The sequence below is a fragment of the Triturus cristatus genome, chromosome 8 (assembly GCF_964204655.1).
Source record: "Triturus cristatus chromosome 8, aTriCri1.1, whole genome shotgun sequence".
Lineage (NCBI taxonomy): Eukaryota > Metazoa > Chordata > Amphibia > Caudata > Salamandridae > Triturus > Triturus cristatus.
This window is the reverse complement of record NC_140591.1, coordinates 61,774,952-61,793,803: the sequence shown is the minus strand read 5'-3', so window position 1 is coordinate 61,793,803 and position 18,852 is coordinate 61,774,952. Positions and strand designations below refer to the sequence as shown.

The 18,852-nt window shown below is 43.6% G+C and overlaps 1 protein-coding gene across 3 annotated transcripts in view; it reads left to right on the top strand.

Annotated features, from left to right (window-relative positions):
• Nucleotides 1-254: 254 nt before the first annotated feature.
• LOC146801329 (immunoglobulin superfamily member 3-like) overlaps nucleotides 255-18,852 on the top strand; it is a 99,519-nt gene continuing 80,921 nt past the window's right edge. Inside the window, exons 1-3 of one of the 3 annotated variants that reach the window (XM_085620981.1) lie at nucleotides 255-451; nucleotides 7,467-7,844; nucleotides 13,506-13,913. In XM_085620981.1, coding sequence (XP_085477107.1) covers nucleotides 409-451; nucleotides 7,467-7,844; nucleotides 13,506-13,913 — 829 coding nt within the window. In that variant the 5' untranslated portion in view covers nucleotides 255-408. Of the gene's footprint in view, nucleotides 452-4,631; nucleotides 4,692-7,466; nucleotides 7,845-9,761; nucleotides 10,258-13,505; nucleotides 13,914-18,852 lie in introns of those variants that run through there. The other 2 variants (XM_085620982.1, XM_085620983.1) reach the window with 2 other exon arrangements.

Here is an 18,852-nt window from a genome sequence, read left to right as displayed (position 1 = left end):
TCTGATCACTAGAGAGCCCCCGTCCCACCAGCCCCCAAATCCTACGCTAAAAACTCTATACTGGGCTGCCTCCTGACAACGAAAACCAGTGCGGCTAGCCCTCAACCCAGCAACCACTTACTTCTGTTGGCACACTTGTTAAAACTGCAGCTCTCAGGACTTGTGACTTGTGATTTTTTTCAGTCTGACATCACTTCCTGTGCAGAATTGGTTTCAGCATCCGACAAGCTGTTTTCTTTTTCATTTCCATAACATGTGTCTCAATGATCAAACAGGAACCACAGAGAAGACCACATTGAGACACCAGTGTGTGCAGGAGATCGTCTCTGCCTGGCAGTCGCGGTGAAGCGCAGCTGTGAGCCACTTGCCTGCGCCTGGTGAAGGACCAGCGGATCCTGTCTCTTTTCCATGGCCTCCGTCTTGCACATCGCCGTCTCGCTGATGGCACTTGGTGAGTTTTGCTTCTCATAGGATCCAGTTGGCCACATTACACTTTACCAGGAACCGTCTAGCTTCAAAGGTCTGCACCATGCCCTATGGAACCAGCGCACCATTGGAAGATGAACCAACGTTAGCTGGACCAATAGAACTAACAACACCCATACGTTCAGAGCAAGGGAGTGTGGACCAACATGCTAAGCCATGAGATATGACTCATGATTGCGAACACAGAAGGCGAACACTGGAGAATAAGAAACATGTGGCTGGGATTGAGTAGTTGCACCAACCTAACAATAGAAAATGGACTGAGTGTGGTAGGTAATGTGACATAGGAGAACCGGGTGAGTAAAACTTTGGTGATCGCCCTCCTTAACTTTGGAGTATTGACACGAACTCCATAGTATAAGGTTGTGTAAAAATGGAAGACTGCACTAGGTTAGAAGGACTGGGAGCAAAGACCCATAAAAACCTGGCTGTAATTAAAACAGTGATTTTGAAGTTTAAAGTGGACTATAAGCCAGAGATGATGTGTAACTGGAGAGATTGACTTAATTTTGAATAGACTTTGTTGTTATAAGATCTCCAGTAAATAATGTTGCATAATGACTACACTTATGTGTAAGTTCATGATACCAGTTAGGTTCTTCTGTGCACTCAATTTTAATCTGTTTATCCAATGTTATTCATGCAAGTTCATGTTGTGCTACTCCATTCTAGCACTGTGTCTGGCAGTGCTCATATGTGATTCAAACTACGTGGGTCAGACGAATCTGTTCCTTAGGATGTGGGCACTTTTACATAAAACAAAATCGTTTCTTCACTGTGTTATACTCAATTCATTAGAAATTTTCAAAAAGACTCCTTTGTTGGTTATTCCATGAATTTTATTCATCCATATGCTTCATATATCAATTCAAAATCATTGAATCATGAAGTTCATAAATGGCAGTTTGATCCAAAAACAATTTGTAGCGTGCCCAATGCATTTCAGGTCATTCTACGACCCTTCATCAGGGGTCTAAAGGAATAAATACAGAAAAACCTAGTGAGCAAGTCTTACTCTTAACATAAAGATTAAATACTAATGCATATAAACATATTAAACGCAACCCATAGACATACGACAGATTACAAGTTAGAAGAGGTTTACACATGGGCAGAGGTATACAATCAAAGAAAATGGCAACAACCAAAAGCTAACAATAGCTCATCACAGGAAAGTGTTGTTTCAGATTCTGAAGTCACACAGAATAGAATACCTTTGGCAAGCACCTCGAAAGTGAAACCTACAGAAAAAACAAAAAACGCATCTTTTTTATCTACAAGCCCAGCAGCCAACAATGCTCCTCAAATAGAAAAACCAGGAGGGGAAAAAGAAACAGACAAAGAAAGAGCCACACGCATTACTAGGAGCAAGACGAAGACAACCTTGTGATCAACATCTCAAGTCTTCAATCAACAAAAGCACAAGTAACTTTATTAAATAAAGGCAATTCATTCATACCAGTTTATAAATCAAATCTTCAAGAAACAGAAATAGCCATTTTCAAATTTTTACGGACTCTGCATCTTAAACATTTCTTCAACAGTATTCAACCAAACATGCAACTGAAACAAGTCAAGCCACCAAAGAGTTCAGGGTTAAAAATACTTTCTGTAACCCCGAAATCACATAAAACAATAGATGTCTTTGAAAGAGCTATAGTCTCTGAAATCAAGACAATCAACTTTAAAAGTGGTACACATAGCAACTTTTCCAAGAACGAATGGAGTACTCTAAAAAGCTTGATAGACAATCCGAATCTCACTTTCCAAAAGGCTGACAAGGGTGGAGCCTTGGTAGTTATGAATACTGAGTTCTATGAAAAGAGTGTTTTGAGCCACTTACAAGATGAAGATACTTACAGGAAATTGGAACAAATTCCCACTAATGTATTTCAAATGACGCTTAAGACAATTCTGGATCATGCCCTGCAAATGAAACGGATCACTGAGAAAACTTACACATTTTTAGACATGAAGTATCCACGTAGACCACAATTTTATATGCGCCCAAAGATGCATAAAAATGCACTTACACCTCCATTCAGACCAATGGTGTCAGCTTGTGGGTCTATATCTGAACCTTTAGGGCAATATCTTGATTGGTTTTTACAACCTCTAGTGCAAAAATAGGAAACCTACATAAAAGATACCACCGCGTTCCTGAACATGCTAAAAATTCTGAATGTGGTCAGAAGTGAAGAAATATGGTTATGCTCAGTTGACGTCACTGCGCTGTATACTTCGATTCCACACAATGAAGGGCTGGAAGCCATGGAATGGTGCCTCCTCAGGAATGATGTGGAAGATACCAACAAAGTCTTTTTGTTAGAATTTTTACATTTCGCACTATATCATAGTTATTTTCAATGGAAAGATGTGTATTTTGAACAATGCAACGGTACATCAGTGGGATTTGCGGGGGCGCCGTCCTACCCAAATATTTTCATGGCAAAATTTGAATCAGATCACATCCTACAAAATCCTAATTGGCAACAAGGATTGATTCTTTTTAAGCGTTAGATTGACGATATATTTATATTATGGAGAGGTGAAAAAAAAGTTTTACTAGATAACATAGCACAGCTGAACTTGTGTCATGAACGCATTAAATTCACTCATCAAATTGACAAACGCCAGTGTGCATTTCTGGATGTTCTTATCACTATGGAGGATAATGTCATTGAAACCAATGTCTACATTAAAAGCACAGACCGGAACAGCTGTTTACATTTTAACAGTTTCCACCAAGCCTCCCTTAAGAGACATCTTCCCTTGTCACAATTTATCCGGTTAAAACGCATCACCTCAGACCCAGAAGAAGTACCTACGACAAACGATAGACAGATCTTGAAATACCGGAAAAGAGGCTACCCGATGAACATCTTAGAGAAATCGAGAATGAAAGTTGTCAATTTAAGCAGAGAATCTCTACTTGAAAGCAAAATCAAAACTGAAAAGAATGCTACAGTGAGTGTATTGAAATATTCCACACAAGCTTCCAAAATCACTAAAATTATGAAAAAACATTGGTCACTGGTTTCACAAGAGACAGATTTAAAATCGTTGATTTCTGAGAAAATCACTTTTGCCTTCACAAAGATCTAAAAATCTCAAAGAACTTTTATCGAGTCAATGTAAAAAAAGTACTCATCAGGTGTACAGAAGGATGCAAAGATGTGAGAACTGTACACACTGCAATAATGTCATCATAGGCAACGTATTTACACACCCCACGATGGGTACAAAAATATCTTTATTACATTTGAGCACATGCGACACCAAGAACGTTATATATGCGATTAAATGTCCGTGCGGAAAGATGTATGTTGGTCAAACGGAGATAAAGGTGAAGGTGAGATTAACAGAACACAAAAGTAATATACACTTAAAGAATCACAAATCTACATGGCCACACACTGACAAGAAGCAGGACACACCATAGCTCAAGTCAGATTTACAATCCTGGAAGCCATTGAATCATGTTGCGATATGGATCCACACAAGCAACACCTGACAACTGAATATTTTTGTATAAAAAAATTGGATTCCATACATCCGCATGGGTTGAATGACAGGATTGAATTAACTTGCTTTCTTTGAAAACAGACATTTGCAATTGTGAATCGATATTCATATTAATGCTTTATTGTTCCTCTGCAACTGGTTACATTTAGAAGTTTCATTGGAACATTGTTTTACCCTTTTGATGATCATTCATGTGTAAGGGAGAGACATAGCAGTTGAGCGCCATTTTGTTCGATATATGTGACTCGCTATAATCGTCTTAATGTCTTTATAGTTGCGAGAGTGTTCACGACTTTACCAATATGGCCACTACCATAACCAAGAGGTTTGACAGCCTTCACCACTTTACTAACATGGCCGCCATCATTATATCACGTGGTTCAGGTATTGGTCACAATTCACCTCCGGAATGTCTACACTAATATACTTTACAACATATACCCTTGATTATGATGTAGGTGCATGATGACATAACTTTTGAAAACATTGGTTTTGAAACGAAGGTATGTGTGCTCTCACGGATCACATGACGAGGTATGAATAGGGGATAGGTTAGTTTGCACAATGGGTTGCGTTTAAGTATTGCCCTCATAGGGTAGATGTTGTCACGTGATTCCGAAGCAGGAAGTTGGTTCACTTGGAATTCTAATCTACGCGTCTACATAATCAGATGTTTGGAAGTAAGTTATTCGAATGCGGGACAATATTTCTTTTGTAATACGCTTATTTAACGCAGCTTGATCTGGTGGCCTGCGGTTTGTTACAAGTCGTACCGCAATTGCGCTAAGACACTAATATTCATGCCCGTAATACACGCGGCTTAATCCGGTTGTACTTAAGAGTCGTGATGGCAAGAGATGCTAATACACTAGATACTGTATGTAAGACAGGTCACTCCATGCAATTTGAACACCACGGTAGATAGCCGACTTGATGATCAATATTGTAATCTTTGATGCAATTATGTATTACTGAATATGTTTATATGAACTAGTATTTAATCTTTATATTAAGACTTGCTCACTAGGTTTTTCTGTATTTTTTCCTTTAGACCCCTGATGAAGGGTCGTAGAATGACCCGAAATGCATTGGGCACGCTACAAATTGTTTTTGGATCAAACTGCCATTTATGAACTTCATGATTCAATGATTTTGAATTGATATATGAAGCATATGGATGAATAAAATTCATGGAATAACCAACAAAGGAGTCTTTTGAAAATCTCTAATGAATTGAGTATAACACAGTGAAGAAACGATTTTGTTTTATGTAAAAGTGCACACATCCTAAGGAACAGATTTGTCTGACCCACGTAGTTTGAAGTTCATGATACAACATCTGTATTCGTGAAAAAAAAAATCTCATGTTTCAATTTGTATAGATCACACCTCAAGACTTGATATATAAAACTATTAAACGTATATATCATTAACTCACAATTGATATGTTTGTCAAGTTTTTTCATGGGTAAGTATTATAGACCGTGTCAGTTCTAAAGGTTTGTCAGAAGTATGAACACATAAAGCATGCTGACAGTTTTCTAACAGTAGTGACATTGAAGTAAGTATGTAGTCGGACATATGAGAAAGGAAACACCCAGGTTCCCTCATCAGCCACTGCTGTAATTGGGGTGCGGTTACACCGTACCCGGTGTTACCCATACCACAGATGTTGGGAATTCTGGAATGCATTACTACCCTGTAATTCCATTAAACTGTGGAACTAGGTGTTGCATCCTCACGTTCCACATGATAAGCCTTACATTCTGGACCTTTTGTGGGGACAAATTCTACCAAGTTTGACCTGGTGCATTTGCCCCTTGACTCATTTGTAGTAATGCCGCATGTAGTTTTACGTCCCGGCTGGGTGAGTCAGCGTCTGACCCGGTGTTCGGTGAAGTAAGTCCTCTCCCTCCTTCAAGCAACAATCCCTTCTTCTATTTTATTGTATTGCATCCTTTCCAATCCCTATTGTCTATACGTAGGGCAGATGTCCTAGATTTCTCTGTAAATTGACATCATGTCTCCTTGTTGCCTGACTTCCACCCCTTGTTAGAGAGCTCCTGGGAAGAAGAAGCAGGTGTAACATTTGGGTTCCAAGAGCGGGAGCAGGTAGAAGTTGATCTCCAGTCCTCAAAAGCCCTCCCGGAGCTGATGGAGCATCTTTCCAGCCACAATGAATCATTTAGTTTATATAAGGGAATTCTTAAATAATTAATACGTAGACACTTGCAATTGTATTAACTCTAAATAAACCATGCGTAAATCCCTCTCTAATAGGGCACCCTTTGAAAGTGAGTGGTCGCAGCTACTTATCTATTAGAAATCTAATCACTTCCTATATATCCTCAGATCTTTCCTGAAGGCTAAATTACTATTCCCAAGTTTATCTTGGAGATTTGTAAACTCCCCGTACACTCCTTATGATAAGTCACCGACTCCTAAATTCCCGACACGTGGTGCATAAATCGTCCTTGCTGTTTCAGGAAAGATGAGCATCATCTTCTGTGTGTCTCTTGGTCGTTTAATGATTCTTGCTTTACCTTTCCATGAATTACAACAACTTCTCTTCTGTCTGCTCTCTGGCAGACTGAATAACTTCTCCTAAATCTCATTGTGAGATTGGATGAATCCTTCCAGTTATCTCTTAGAGATTCATAGACTTGCTTCATTTTCTCTTGAATGCAGAAATGATCCTTCCTAAAGATTTTGTTAGAAATATTTATTTAAAAGTTTTGCGTAGCGATACTGTGTCATCTTCCTACCACTTCAAAGTGCTCCATGTCAAACACACTAATGGCCTGTGAGAGGTCAAAACAGAAATAGATTTATTCAGAGGATTGGGGAGATGTAGGGTCCTTTCTGACTATGACGTTGGTCTCCCTTTATTTTTAGTCTCTGCAGGTTGAGGCGCGCCCCTGTTCACGGGTTGCGGACTGCAGGGTAAAGTTTCGTTTATCCGCTTTTCATCGCTCCGTAGTGACCTCTCATGACAGATCTGCCTTGAAATTAACTCAGGCCACGTGGGAAATGTTTCCTGGTCCTCCTAAATATCACTGGGAGATTACATGCTTCCTGCTAAGTGAGTGAATGATTGTTCCTAGATAGTTTACAAAGATGGACTGACTCCTCTTAGATTTATTTTTGGTACGATTTGACACATTCCAGATACCTTTTTGAGACTAAGGGCCTCAGTTATATCTTGGCGGACGGGTTACAACGGTGACAGCTATCCCGTCCGCCGAAATATAAATCCCATTATATCCTACGGGATTCATAGTTCCAGATGCCGGCTATCCGTCATTGTTGTGATGGAGTAACCCATCTGCCGAGATCTAACTCAGGCCCTAGCTCCCCTTCAATTTCTGTGTAAAATATAATTGTTCAGATACACAAAATCTTTTCGGATTCCTAGTGTGCGCTGACTCTTCCTGTTCTGTCACCTTTGTCCACAGGGCTCTCGGCTGCGCAGAGGAGCGTCATGGTTCCAAACGGTCCTCTGATTAGGGCAAAGGGCTACAACATCACCATCTGGTGCAGAGTAAGTGGCTACCAGGGGCCTTCAGAGCAGACCTTCCACTGGTCCGTCTACTTTCCCTCTGCTCCTGAGCAAGAGATCCAGATAGTCAGCACACAAGGTACGGGTTTTGCCTACAACATATATGCGGAACGCGTCAAGAGTCAAGGCATCTTTGTGGAGCGGATCACAGGAGACCACGTGCTGCTGCACATCACTGACCTGCAGGCCAACGATGTTGGCGAGTACGAGTGCCACACGCCCAACACTGATCCGAGCTACTTTGGAAACTACAGCGCTAAGACTAACTTACTGGGTAAGAACTGCTTTGTTTTAAGAGATAGGATGCAAAGGTGTGCTGCGAGTATGTAGGAAGATTACAATGTCAAAGTGACCGGATGAGATTGACCGTGTAGTTTCAGACAAGGGAGGAGATGGCTCAGAAAAACATCTCTGAAAGTTACGTGTACCTTGTGGTAGAACATTGAGGGCAGCATCTCTGGAAAGTAGAGTGCCGTTGTTACATTACTAGGGAGGATTTACTTTCTCATGGGGAGGGTGGAACCCCAGACAGCACCTCTGTAAATTACATCAAAATACTACTTAAAGGTTAGTGTGTGTTATGCAGTAGTCTCGAGACAATGGAGATTACTAAAGCCAACAACGGGACCTGCAAGAGAGGGACAAAGCCTTTATCATCACTCACATAGTTGTCACCAGAGGGTGCTCATTCGGAGGGCACGATTCGCAGAATTAACTTAAGACAAAATCCTAAACTTACTACTTTTGGTATTCACAGAATGCACTTACTACTTTTGGTATTCACAGAATGGATTTACGACTACTAACTTTACGTCCGCACTCGGGCCGGAGATTCTGGCCCGGAGGCGGAGATTCCGGCCCAGAGGTGGGGATTCCGGCACGGAGGTGGGGATTCCGGCCCGGAGGTGGGGATTCCGGCCCAGAGGTGGGGATTCCGGCCCGGAGGTGGGGATTCCGGCTGGTGGCAGAGATTTAGCCATGGCCGAAATTTCCACCTCCGGGTTTAGGATTTTGTCTTAAGTTAGTTCTGTGAATCAGGCCCAATGTTTCCACCCTCTCCCTGTGTATCAAGAGCAGGTCTCGATGTACGAGAACCATTACCATATAGTCATTTTTTGCGAATTGTTATTTGGTAATCACTATCACTAAAGTACGAAGGGGTTAATTAGCCATGAATATTAATGAGGTAGGTCGCAATCTTAAAACAATATTTTTCAACCATTCTCAAGGGACCCTCTCCTATTTGCGAATGGGTTAGCACCAACTTTGAGTTGGCAGTAAAGTGCGAATGCTTTGCGACAGCATTTCGGTCGCAAAACACTCATACATATCAATGTGAATCAGTATTTGGAAGGGACGCCCTCAACACGCCCCTTTGAAACACCGGCTTGCAAACCCAAATCGTGAATCAGTAATAGGTTACCGAATCACAACTAGGGTTTTGTACATTTGAAAATGCCTTTTTGAGTTCGATAATCCGGCAGTTTGCAACCCAAAAAAAGGTTCAGTACATCTAGCCCTTAGTAATCTTGCGGGTTTGTTAGTTTGTACAACCTGAATAAGTTTGAGAATAGATTTTAAATATAAATTCTGCCTTTATTTTCACTTCCATGCACTCCATTTGTCTCTTGCTTCCAACAGTTGTATATGTTCCTCAATGCATTTAGAGTAATTTTGTGATTTAAGCGCTACATCCAGAGGGGAGTTCGCTCCTCTGCCATAGAGACAGTATTAATACCGTAATGCTAATATTGGGAGCTTTAGACACCGGGTGGTAGTGATGCTGGTGCACCTAGGGGGGTGTATCTGCGGGTAAGTTCAATGCCTCTATGATTCTGAAGTTTCGGATCTCTGAACCTTGATTACATCAGCGTCACGAGCGAGGGGGAGGGTGGCGGGGACACAGGAAGTGTTTGCAAGATCTGCGGTGAGCCTGCAGACACCCTGCACCGAGGCGCTGTGCAGGTCGGCGCTGTAGGGGGAGGGGTGATGGGAAGGAAGACAAGAAGGTGGTGAGACAGAGAGTGCTTTACTGAACAGAGAGGGTGGGCACCTCGGGGGGCACGTGCCATGCCCGATTTCCACCCCTAGGAGCAGACTCCTCACAGTGCTGACCTGGCCCCCTCACCAGCCTGAGGGTTGGAGCCTTGAAACCTTAACCCATAACTCTCTCACCACCCTGAGGGGTGAAGCCTTGAACCCTTAACCCATGACCGTCTCGCCACCCTGAGGGGTGGAGCATTGAACCCTGAACCCGTGACCCTCTCACCACCCTGAGGGGTGGAGCCTTGAACCCTGAACCCGTGACCCTTTCGCCACACTGAAGGGTGGAGCCTTGAACCCTTAACCCGTGACCCTCTCACCACCCTGAAGGGTGGAGTCTTGAACCCTTAACCCATGTGTGCTCCCGCCATGGGACGCAGCAGGGTGAACAGAACCATTTGTGACTTTACTCCTGAGGTTGGATTCAACCCTGGGGCCCTGGAGAGGATTTTAATAACATTACACTCTGCCGTAATTAGGCGCATAACCTTGAAAGATGGCATTTTAATTTCACGTTTTCCTGATAAATGCTTGTTAAGTGACTGCCACAGCCCTATGAGGGAACCTGAACTCCAGCAGCCTCGCGCTGCTTCATTGAGAGTTGAGAAGACGCGAAGGGCTCGAGGCACACACTGCATTTTGAGGTACATAAAGCAGAGCTCTAGCGTCAGGGGCAGTGATAGAACAATGGGGAATAATTACTTCAAAAACAGGTGCATTAAGGGAAAATTGAGGAGGGGGTTAGGGAGGGATATGCTAATAATAAAAAAAACACACCCACAACGTAGTAAGACCATTGGAATTCCTAAATCAACTTCTACATTTACTGCAGCCCCATCCAGCCCAGCCTTGGAGTAAGTGAAACACCTGCAGCAAAAAATACACACACAGACATACACACACACACACACGCACATGCACACACACACTCACACTCACACTCTCTCTCTCCCTCTCTCTCTCTCCCTCTCTCTCTCTCTCTCTCTCTCTCTCTCTCTCTTTCATATCTCCCTTGTAGCTGACACTAAGAGACTCTCAATGCTGGAGGGACAAAGGTAGACCTCCCATTGCATCCTTGGATCGCGGTCATTTGGTAGCTCCTATGAAGGAAGGACGCTTGTGCTCCTTCCCTCCCGTACTGCAATAGGGCACGGAACGGCTGTTAAGTGGAATCGAGTCCGGTTCCCCGTTGGAGCCAAGCCCTTTGAAAACCTTGAAACTGGGAATGGAGGCTATTGCTCCACCTTTGACCTCCATCCTTAATGCTGTTATTACATCGGGCCAGTATCCCATCGCATGGAAAACTGTGGTGGTTTTAAACCTCTTTTAAAGAAGCCCTCTTTGGATCCAGCGGAGCTAAAGAACTACCGGCCCATTTCCCTGTTGCCTGTCCCAGAAAAATTTCTGGAGAAACATTTGAACTTCCATCTCAGCTCCTATTTGGAGGATCACCAGCTGCTCGATGGCTTGCAGCACGGGTTCAGAAGTGAGCACAGTACCAAGACGGCGTTAACCGTTGTACTCAACAACATCCAAAGTCAGGTTGACGCCGGTTATTCTTCCTTACTGATCCTTCTGGACCTCACGGCGGCCTTCGATACTATCTCTCCTTCAAGATTGTCTGGGAGACTCGGAAATAGGGATCGAGGGCTCCACCCTTAATTTGCTTTCCTCGTTCCTCATGGATCGGTCGCAAAGAGTCAAGATGGGCCAATTCTTCTCATGGGTTGTTCTGCGGAGTCCCTCAGGGATCCTCATTGAGTCCGACCCTTTTTAATATTTATGCAGCCCCGCTTGCCAGGGTTGTCAGATCTTTTGGGCTAGAAGTGCTATCCTACGGCGATGGCACTCAAATCATGGTCACTATCACTGAGAGTGTCGAAGCCTCAGCGGCACATATTAAAAGCTGTATGCAGGCAGTGGCTTCCTGGATGGTAGAGAACTATCTAAGACTCAATGGGGATAAATCAGAGGTTTTAATTTTTGGAAACAATCAGGAGATTTGGTCAAAGGCCTGGTGGCCCGATACGCTTGGATCTTGCCCCCGCCCTGGCTCTAGCGCCAAAAATCTAGGCATCATAGTTGACACCTCACTTTCTTTGGGCCCACAAATAAATAGAACAGTTTCCACCTGTTTTGGGATGATAAGGACCCTTAAAAAGATCTCTCAATTTCTCTCCTTTTCCTCGCGGAAACAGGCAGCTGTGGCCCTTGTGTTGTCTATATTAGATTACTGTAATGCCCTTTATGTTGGGATAAATAAGGGGCTCGTGCATCGACTTCAACTAGTGCAGAACGCTGCTGCCAGGCTGGTGATGGCCCTTCCCAAATATCACTCTGTCACGGCAACCATCAGCAATCTGCACTGGCTTCCGCTTGGTCGAAAAATTGTATTCAAAGCCCTGTGCCTGGTACACAGGACCTTCTACAATTTGGGGTGAGAAGGCATTAAAAAACGATTTCAGAGATATGTTCCCGTGAAGCAGCTAAGATCTGCCAGCAAGAACCTGGTGATAGTTCCCAGGTTTAGGAAAGCCAGATGGGGGGGGTAGGGACTTCTCGCTGGCTGCAGCTAAACTTTGGAATTCTCTTCCTTTTTCAATCACGGCTCTGGAAACCCATTTTCTGTTTTGTAAGGCCTTGAAGACCTGACTCTTCACCATCTCAAATCTGTAAGCCTTTTACCCATGGGCATCTCTGTATCTTGATCCCTTTCTGCAGCTTCTTGACGTCCCTGGGCTAAGTTCGTGCTTTACAAAGCTTTTATTCATTCATTCATTCACACCGCTGCACTCCAAATCGAAGGGGGGTATTGGCAGTTGTAGGAGTCAGCCCACTCCTATTAGCTATCATTAAATTCTTCTGACAACTAACAGAAAGGGTGCCGACACCAGAGGCTGTGTGAAAATGCTTCTTTATTTACAAAAATCTGCTGTGACTTGTTTCGGCTGCGTCCGCAGCCTGGATGACAGGCTCTCTAAATTGCACTAGCTTTACAGTTGCCCAGTAATTCCCAATGCAGCCAGTGCACATATTAAGGTTATTTCACAATACAGTCTACCTGTGAGGTGTCTTGGTTCCCTACTAAAGTAATCACCTCATTTGCTGGATAGGTGTGAATCGCCCGTTCACTAATCCCTCTGAGGTATCCGCTGCGGCCCTGACTGTCTTCTGCTGCTTTCCACTTAATGCAATAGATCTCTCATTCACTGACAACCACTATAGCCTTACAGCCCGCTGCTGAGGGCTAAACCGGTTGTTAAAGACCCTGAACCCGAATTATAGGCCCGAGCCTCAGACGAGGGCCTATAATGAGAGAGAGGGCCTTTAACAACCGGTATAGCCCGAGGCAGAAGGGCCGTAACGATATTGGAATATTCCACCCACTAAGGACAGAATGTTCTAAATGAAAAAGGGAAGAACATGAAGACAATCATTGGAATGTTGGTGCTCCGGGCTTTTCACAGCCATTATAAGCCGGGAGCTACTCCATTGTCTTCAACGGAGCTCTCAGCATTCCAGTGTTCTAATATAGCTTTAGAGCCTGACGTTGAGGTTTCTACCTGCCATTAAAGGCCAGCTCCAGCATTAACAAACCTTTACCAAGGGAGTGGGCCTTTAAATGCCTTAGAGGGCAGAATGTTCTAATTTGTAAAACAGAGGCCTCATGGAGCCCAAGGGGTTGAAAGCCCCTTCGGGCTCCATGACGCATGTGTTTACAGCTGATGCTGTGAACAAACACTTAAATGTTGATAGTCTGGGCTTCTACCAACCATTAGAAGCCCAGAGCACTCCATTGCCTTCAATGAAGCACTCAACATTCCAATGTACTAATTGCCCATAGTGCTGTCTGCTAGCTGCATTAACTACTACTGTTGTTTTCTGATTTTAGTGATACCAGACACACTAAATGTCACCATGACGCCTCAAATTCTGAAGAAAGTAGAGGGGGACCGGCTAGAGTTAATCTGCACAGTGTCTAAAGCCACATCCCAGCACACCCACCTTTCGGTCGCCTGGCACCTGAGCTCAGGTGGTGACAACAAAGAGATCCTATCCCTGTCGAGGGATTTTGTCTTATCGTCTGAGCCTTCATACCGGCAGAGGTTCACATCAGGAGATCTTCGAATGGATAAGACGGGTAGCACCATCTACCAGATGACCATCACCAAACTGCAGCCCTCAGACCAGGGGGAGATTTACTGCGAGGCCATTGAATGGATCCAAGATCCAGATGGGAGCTGGAAGGATATCACAAAGAAGAAATCGAAGACTACGCTCGTAACTGTCGAAAGATTGGGTAAGTTGTGTGATCTTCGCATGATTTAGAGATACTCAAGCTTCACGAACATCCCACTAAAGCAGATAATCAATTTGTGCCATTAACCTGACTGGGCTTGTCCACTGTTGACTTCCTGTTCTTACAAACTCAACACTCTTAGTGCATAGTAGCCTCTGACAATACAGAATAGACAATCCCATCTCTGGTTGTGTAACATTTCCTACTTAAAGCTTCCATCTTGACACTCCCTAAAATGCAAAAGTAATAATCACAACAAGGTGAACTACAGTCAGCAACATCACTGACATTCCCAAAACTGCTAGTCGTAGTTTATCACCAGCACTAACCCTCTCCCTGTATACGAACAGGTCAAGAGTTTTAGCATCTGAAAGCCAATCACTGAATCAAACAGTGCTGGTTTCCAACAGTACCAAAAGAATGCTCCCGCCAATGCCTACTGGGTGCGCCCAGTCCTATCAAACACACCTGAGGAGCACTGCCACTAGTGCTCCTAACACATCGCTTAACAATCTCAACACTCTTGGCCACAGCTGCAAGCATTGGTAACCATTCACTGCTAGTAGAAAGTACAGCAAAGCAGACAATGTTTCCAGTACTCGCAGGTGATTGTGTGAACCCAGACTCTTAATCTATCTCCCAAAGGAACATGACAAACCCATAAATTACCAAACTTGAAGGTTAATACATCCAGTGCATCTCCTCCATGATTTAAGACTAAACCCACAGTAACCTCTGCCAGTTGTGTTAATCCAACACTACAGTTCCACAAAACCACAGTTCCAGGTTATCACCACCACAAATTCACACCTAAGAGTCAAGTGCCAATATTCATGCCAACTCAATACTGGAAAAGTGACGCTGTCAACTCACTGTTCACAATCTAACACTAACAGTGGGTGGAACACTTGGGCATTTGTTGAATTGGTTTACATTGACCTGGCTGCTGTGGTGCATGATGGATGGATTCCTGCAACATCGGTGGTTGACTGTTGGGTAGACACTTCAGCCCTGTTTACTTGGCTCTTTTGAGGTTGTACCGGATCACTGAATCAGCCACAAGACGAGTGGCTTGTAGTGATAGATTAGGAGCAGGGACGGTAAAATATGTTTGTGATCAGCTTTTGCTTCATATCTTCAGGCTGCTCTGCAGAATGGTTGCCCTAATGTGCACAAACCTCTCATTTCTAAGAAGGTTTTATTGACAAAACTCTGCTCTGGAAAAATAGAAGCAGTGGAAGTTATGATTTGACTTTAGTGGTAGGAGTAGAAGCATATGGAAGAGCTGAGTTTACTCTTCCAGCAGTAGTGCCTCACAAGCATTCAAATCCTCATCTTTTCAGATAGGTAGTTAGGCAGGGCCACTGAATTACGTGGCAGCGGAGAACCAAATTATGTGGCAGAGTTGAATAAAGTCTGTGGCAAGAAAAGGCAAATTATGTAGCTTAATGTGGCACATTTCGTGATAGTATTACTTGACTATTTTGTCATTTTGACCCATGATAACACCGTCTCGGCCAAGATGTCACCTTATTAGTACCAGTTTAACATCCTAGTACAGAAATAAGAAGCTTAAAGATGACCAGTCAACCTTTCACTGCATGGCAACACGATATCGCCACATTTTTAGTAACTTGTTTCCCCTTTGTCACAGAAACTACATTTTTGTGTTCAAATCTGCAGATTATGCAGCAAGTTATGCATTGTGTGGCAAATGAGGCAAACACTAACATAGCTGGTCCTGTTTTTGAGGGCGGCGGGAGACTTGTCTGTCAACTACCACCTTCCCCCCAGCCCTGAGAACAAGTTGTCCATTGGGCGCCCCTGGAGCAAGTTGCACGTCGGCTGCCCCCTCCCTTTTACCTCCACCTGAGCGGCAAACTTAGGGGCCGCCCTGGGTGGCAGTACGTCTAGCAGCAAGTCCACAACTATGCAGAAAACGCCAAGGCCGCAGAATCTCATAATATCTGTGGCTCCAGTAGCATAGGATCGGAAGTGTCAGAAGCTTTGTGCTGGTTGTTTTGGTTAGAGTGGATTCTTTGGACATGTTAAGTTGCATGCTTTGGTACTGCAGATAAAAACACTGAAAGTGTTGAGTTGGCTATCTTGGTAGAATGGAGAATGGGAAGTGTTGGGTTGGCTGTTTTGGTAGCGTGAAGAATGGGAAGTGTTGAGTTGACTTTTGTAGTGTGAAGGATGGGAAGTGTTGGGTTGGCTGTTTTGGTAGTGTGAAGAATGGGAAGAGTTGAGTTGGCTGTTTTGGTAGCGTGAAGAATGGGAAGAGTTGAGTTGGCTATCTTGGTAGCATGGAGAATGGGAAGTGTTGAGTTGGCTATCTTGGTAGCATGGAGAATGGGAAGTGTTGGGTTGGCTATTTTGTAGTGTGAAGAATGGGAAGAGTTGAGTTGGCTGTTTTGGTAGCGTGAAGAATGGGAAGTGTTGAGTTGGTTGTTTTGGTAGCGTGAAGAATGGGAGAGTTGAGTTGGCTGTTTTGGTAGTGTGAAGAATGGGAAGAGTTGAGTTGGCTATCTTGGTATCATGGAGAATGGGAAGAGTTGAGTTGGCTATCTTGGTAGCATGGAGAATGGGAAGTGTTGAGTTGGCTATCTTGGTAGCATGGAGAATGGGAAGTGTTGGGTTGGCTATTTTGTAGTGTGAAGAATGGGAAGAGTTGAGTTGGCTGTTTTGGTAGCGTGAAGAATGGGAAGTGTTGAGTTGGTTGTTTTGGTAGCGTGAAGAATGGGAGAGTTGAGTTGGCTGTTTTGGTAGTGTGAAGAATGGGAAGAGTTGAGTTGGCTATCTTGGTATCATGGAGAATGGGAAGAGTTGAGTTGGCTATCTTGGTAGCATGGAGAATGGGAAGTGTTGAGTTGGCTATCTTGGTAGCATGGAGAATGGGAAGTGTTGGGTTGGCTATCTTGGTAGCATGGAGAATGGGAAGAGTTGAGTTGGCTGTTTTGGTAGCGTGAAGAATGGGAAGAGTTGAGTTGGCTATCTTGGTATCATGGAGAATGGGAAGAGTTGAGTTGGCTATCTTGGTAGCATGGAGAATGGGAAGTGTTGAGTTGGCTATCTTGGTAGCATGGAGAATGGGAAGTGTTGGGTTGGCTATTTTGTAGTGTGAAGAATGGGAAGAGTTGAGTTGGCTGTTTTGGTAGCGTGAAGAATGGGAAGAGTTGAGTTGGCTGTTTTGGTAGCGTGAAGAATGGGAAGTGTTGAGTTGGCTGTTTTGGTAGTGTGAAGAATGGGAAGAGTTGAGTTGGCTATCTTGGTAGCATGGAGAATGGGAAGTGTTGAGTTGGCTATCTTGGTAGCATGGAGAATGGGAAGTGTTGGGTTGGCTGTTTTGTAGTGTGAAAAATGGGAAGAGTTGAGTTGGCTGTTTTGGTAGCGTGAAGAATGGGAAGTGTTGTGTTGGTTGTTTTGGTAGCGTGAAGAATGGGAAGAGTTGAGTTGGCTATCTTGGTAGCATGGAGAATGGGAAGAGTTGAGTTGGCTATCTTGGTAGCATGGAGAATGGGAAGTGTTGAGTTGACTGTTTTGTAGTGTGAAGGATGGGAAGTGTTGGGTTGGCTGTTTTGGTAGTGTGAAGAATGGGAAGTGTTGAGTTGACTCTTTTGTAGTGTGAAGGATGGGAAGTGTTGGGTTGGCTGTTTTGGTAGTGTGAAGAATGGGAAGAGTTGAGTTGGCTGTTTTGGTAGCGTGAAGAATGGGAAGTGTTGAGTTGGTTGTTTTGGTAGCGTGAAGAATGGGAAGAGTTGAGTTGGCTGTTTTGGTAGCGTGAAGAATGGGAAGAGTTGAGTTGGTTGTTTTGGTAGCGTGAAGAATGGGAAGTGTTGAGTTGGCTGTTTTATAGGATGAAGAATGGGAAGTGTTGAGTTGATTGTTTTGGTAGCGTCAAGAATGGGAAGTATTGAGTTGGCTGTATTATAGGATGAACAATGGGAAGTGTTGGTTTGGCTGTTTTGGTAGTGTGAAGGATAAGAAGTGGTGAGTTGGCTGTTTAATAGGATGAAGAATGGGAAGTGTTGAGTTGGATGTTTTGTAGTGTGAAGGATGGGAAGTGTTGGTTTGGCTGTTTTGTAGTGTGAAGGATGGGAAGTGTTGAGTTGATTGTTTTGGTAGCGTCAAGAATGGGAAGTGTTGAGTTGACTGTTTTATAGGATGAAGAATGGGAAGTATTGAGTTGGCTGTATTATAGAAGGAACAATGGGAAGTGTTAGTTTGGCTGTTTTGTAGTGTGAAGGAAGGGAAGTGTTGAGTTGGCTGTTTTGGTAGTGTGAAGAATAAGAAGTGGTGAGTTGGCTGTTTTATAGGATGAAGAATGGGAAGTGTTGAGTTGGCTGTTTTATAGGATGAAGATTGGGAAGTGTTGGGTTGGCTGTATTATAGAAGGAACAATGGGAAGTGTTGGTTTGGCTGTTTTGTAGTGTGAAGAAAGGGAAGTGTTGAGTTGGCTGTTTTGGTAGTGCGAAGAATAAGAAGTGGTGAGTTGGCTGTTTTATAGGATGATGTATGGGAAGTGTTTAGTTGGCTTTTTTGGTAGCGTGAAGAATGGGAAGTGTTGAGTTGGCTATTTTGGTAGTGTGAAGAATAAGAAGTGTTGAGTTGGCTATTTTATAGGATGAAGAATGGGAAGTGTTGAGTTGGTTGTTTTGGTAGTATGAAGAATGGGAAGTATTGAGTTGGATGTTCTGGTAGCGTGAAGAATGGGAAGTGTTGATTTGCTTTTGTAGTTGTGAATCTGAAGTTCAGAAGTATTATTGAGTGTTATTGATTGCTGCAGTAGTAGATAGAAAGTATGGGAACCATTTAGTTCACTGTTTTTGTACTATCAGATTGGAGTATGCGTAATGTTAAGTTGGCTGCTTTGATAGTAGCGTGTCAGAAGCCTGCGACTGTTGGGTTGGCCGCGCTGGTAGAACAAGGATTGGAAGCA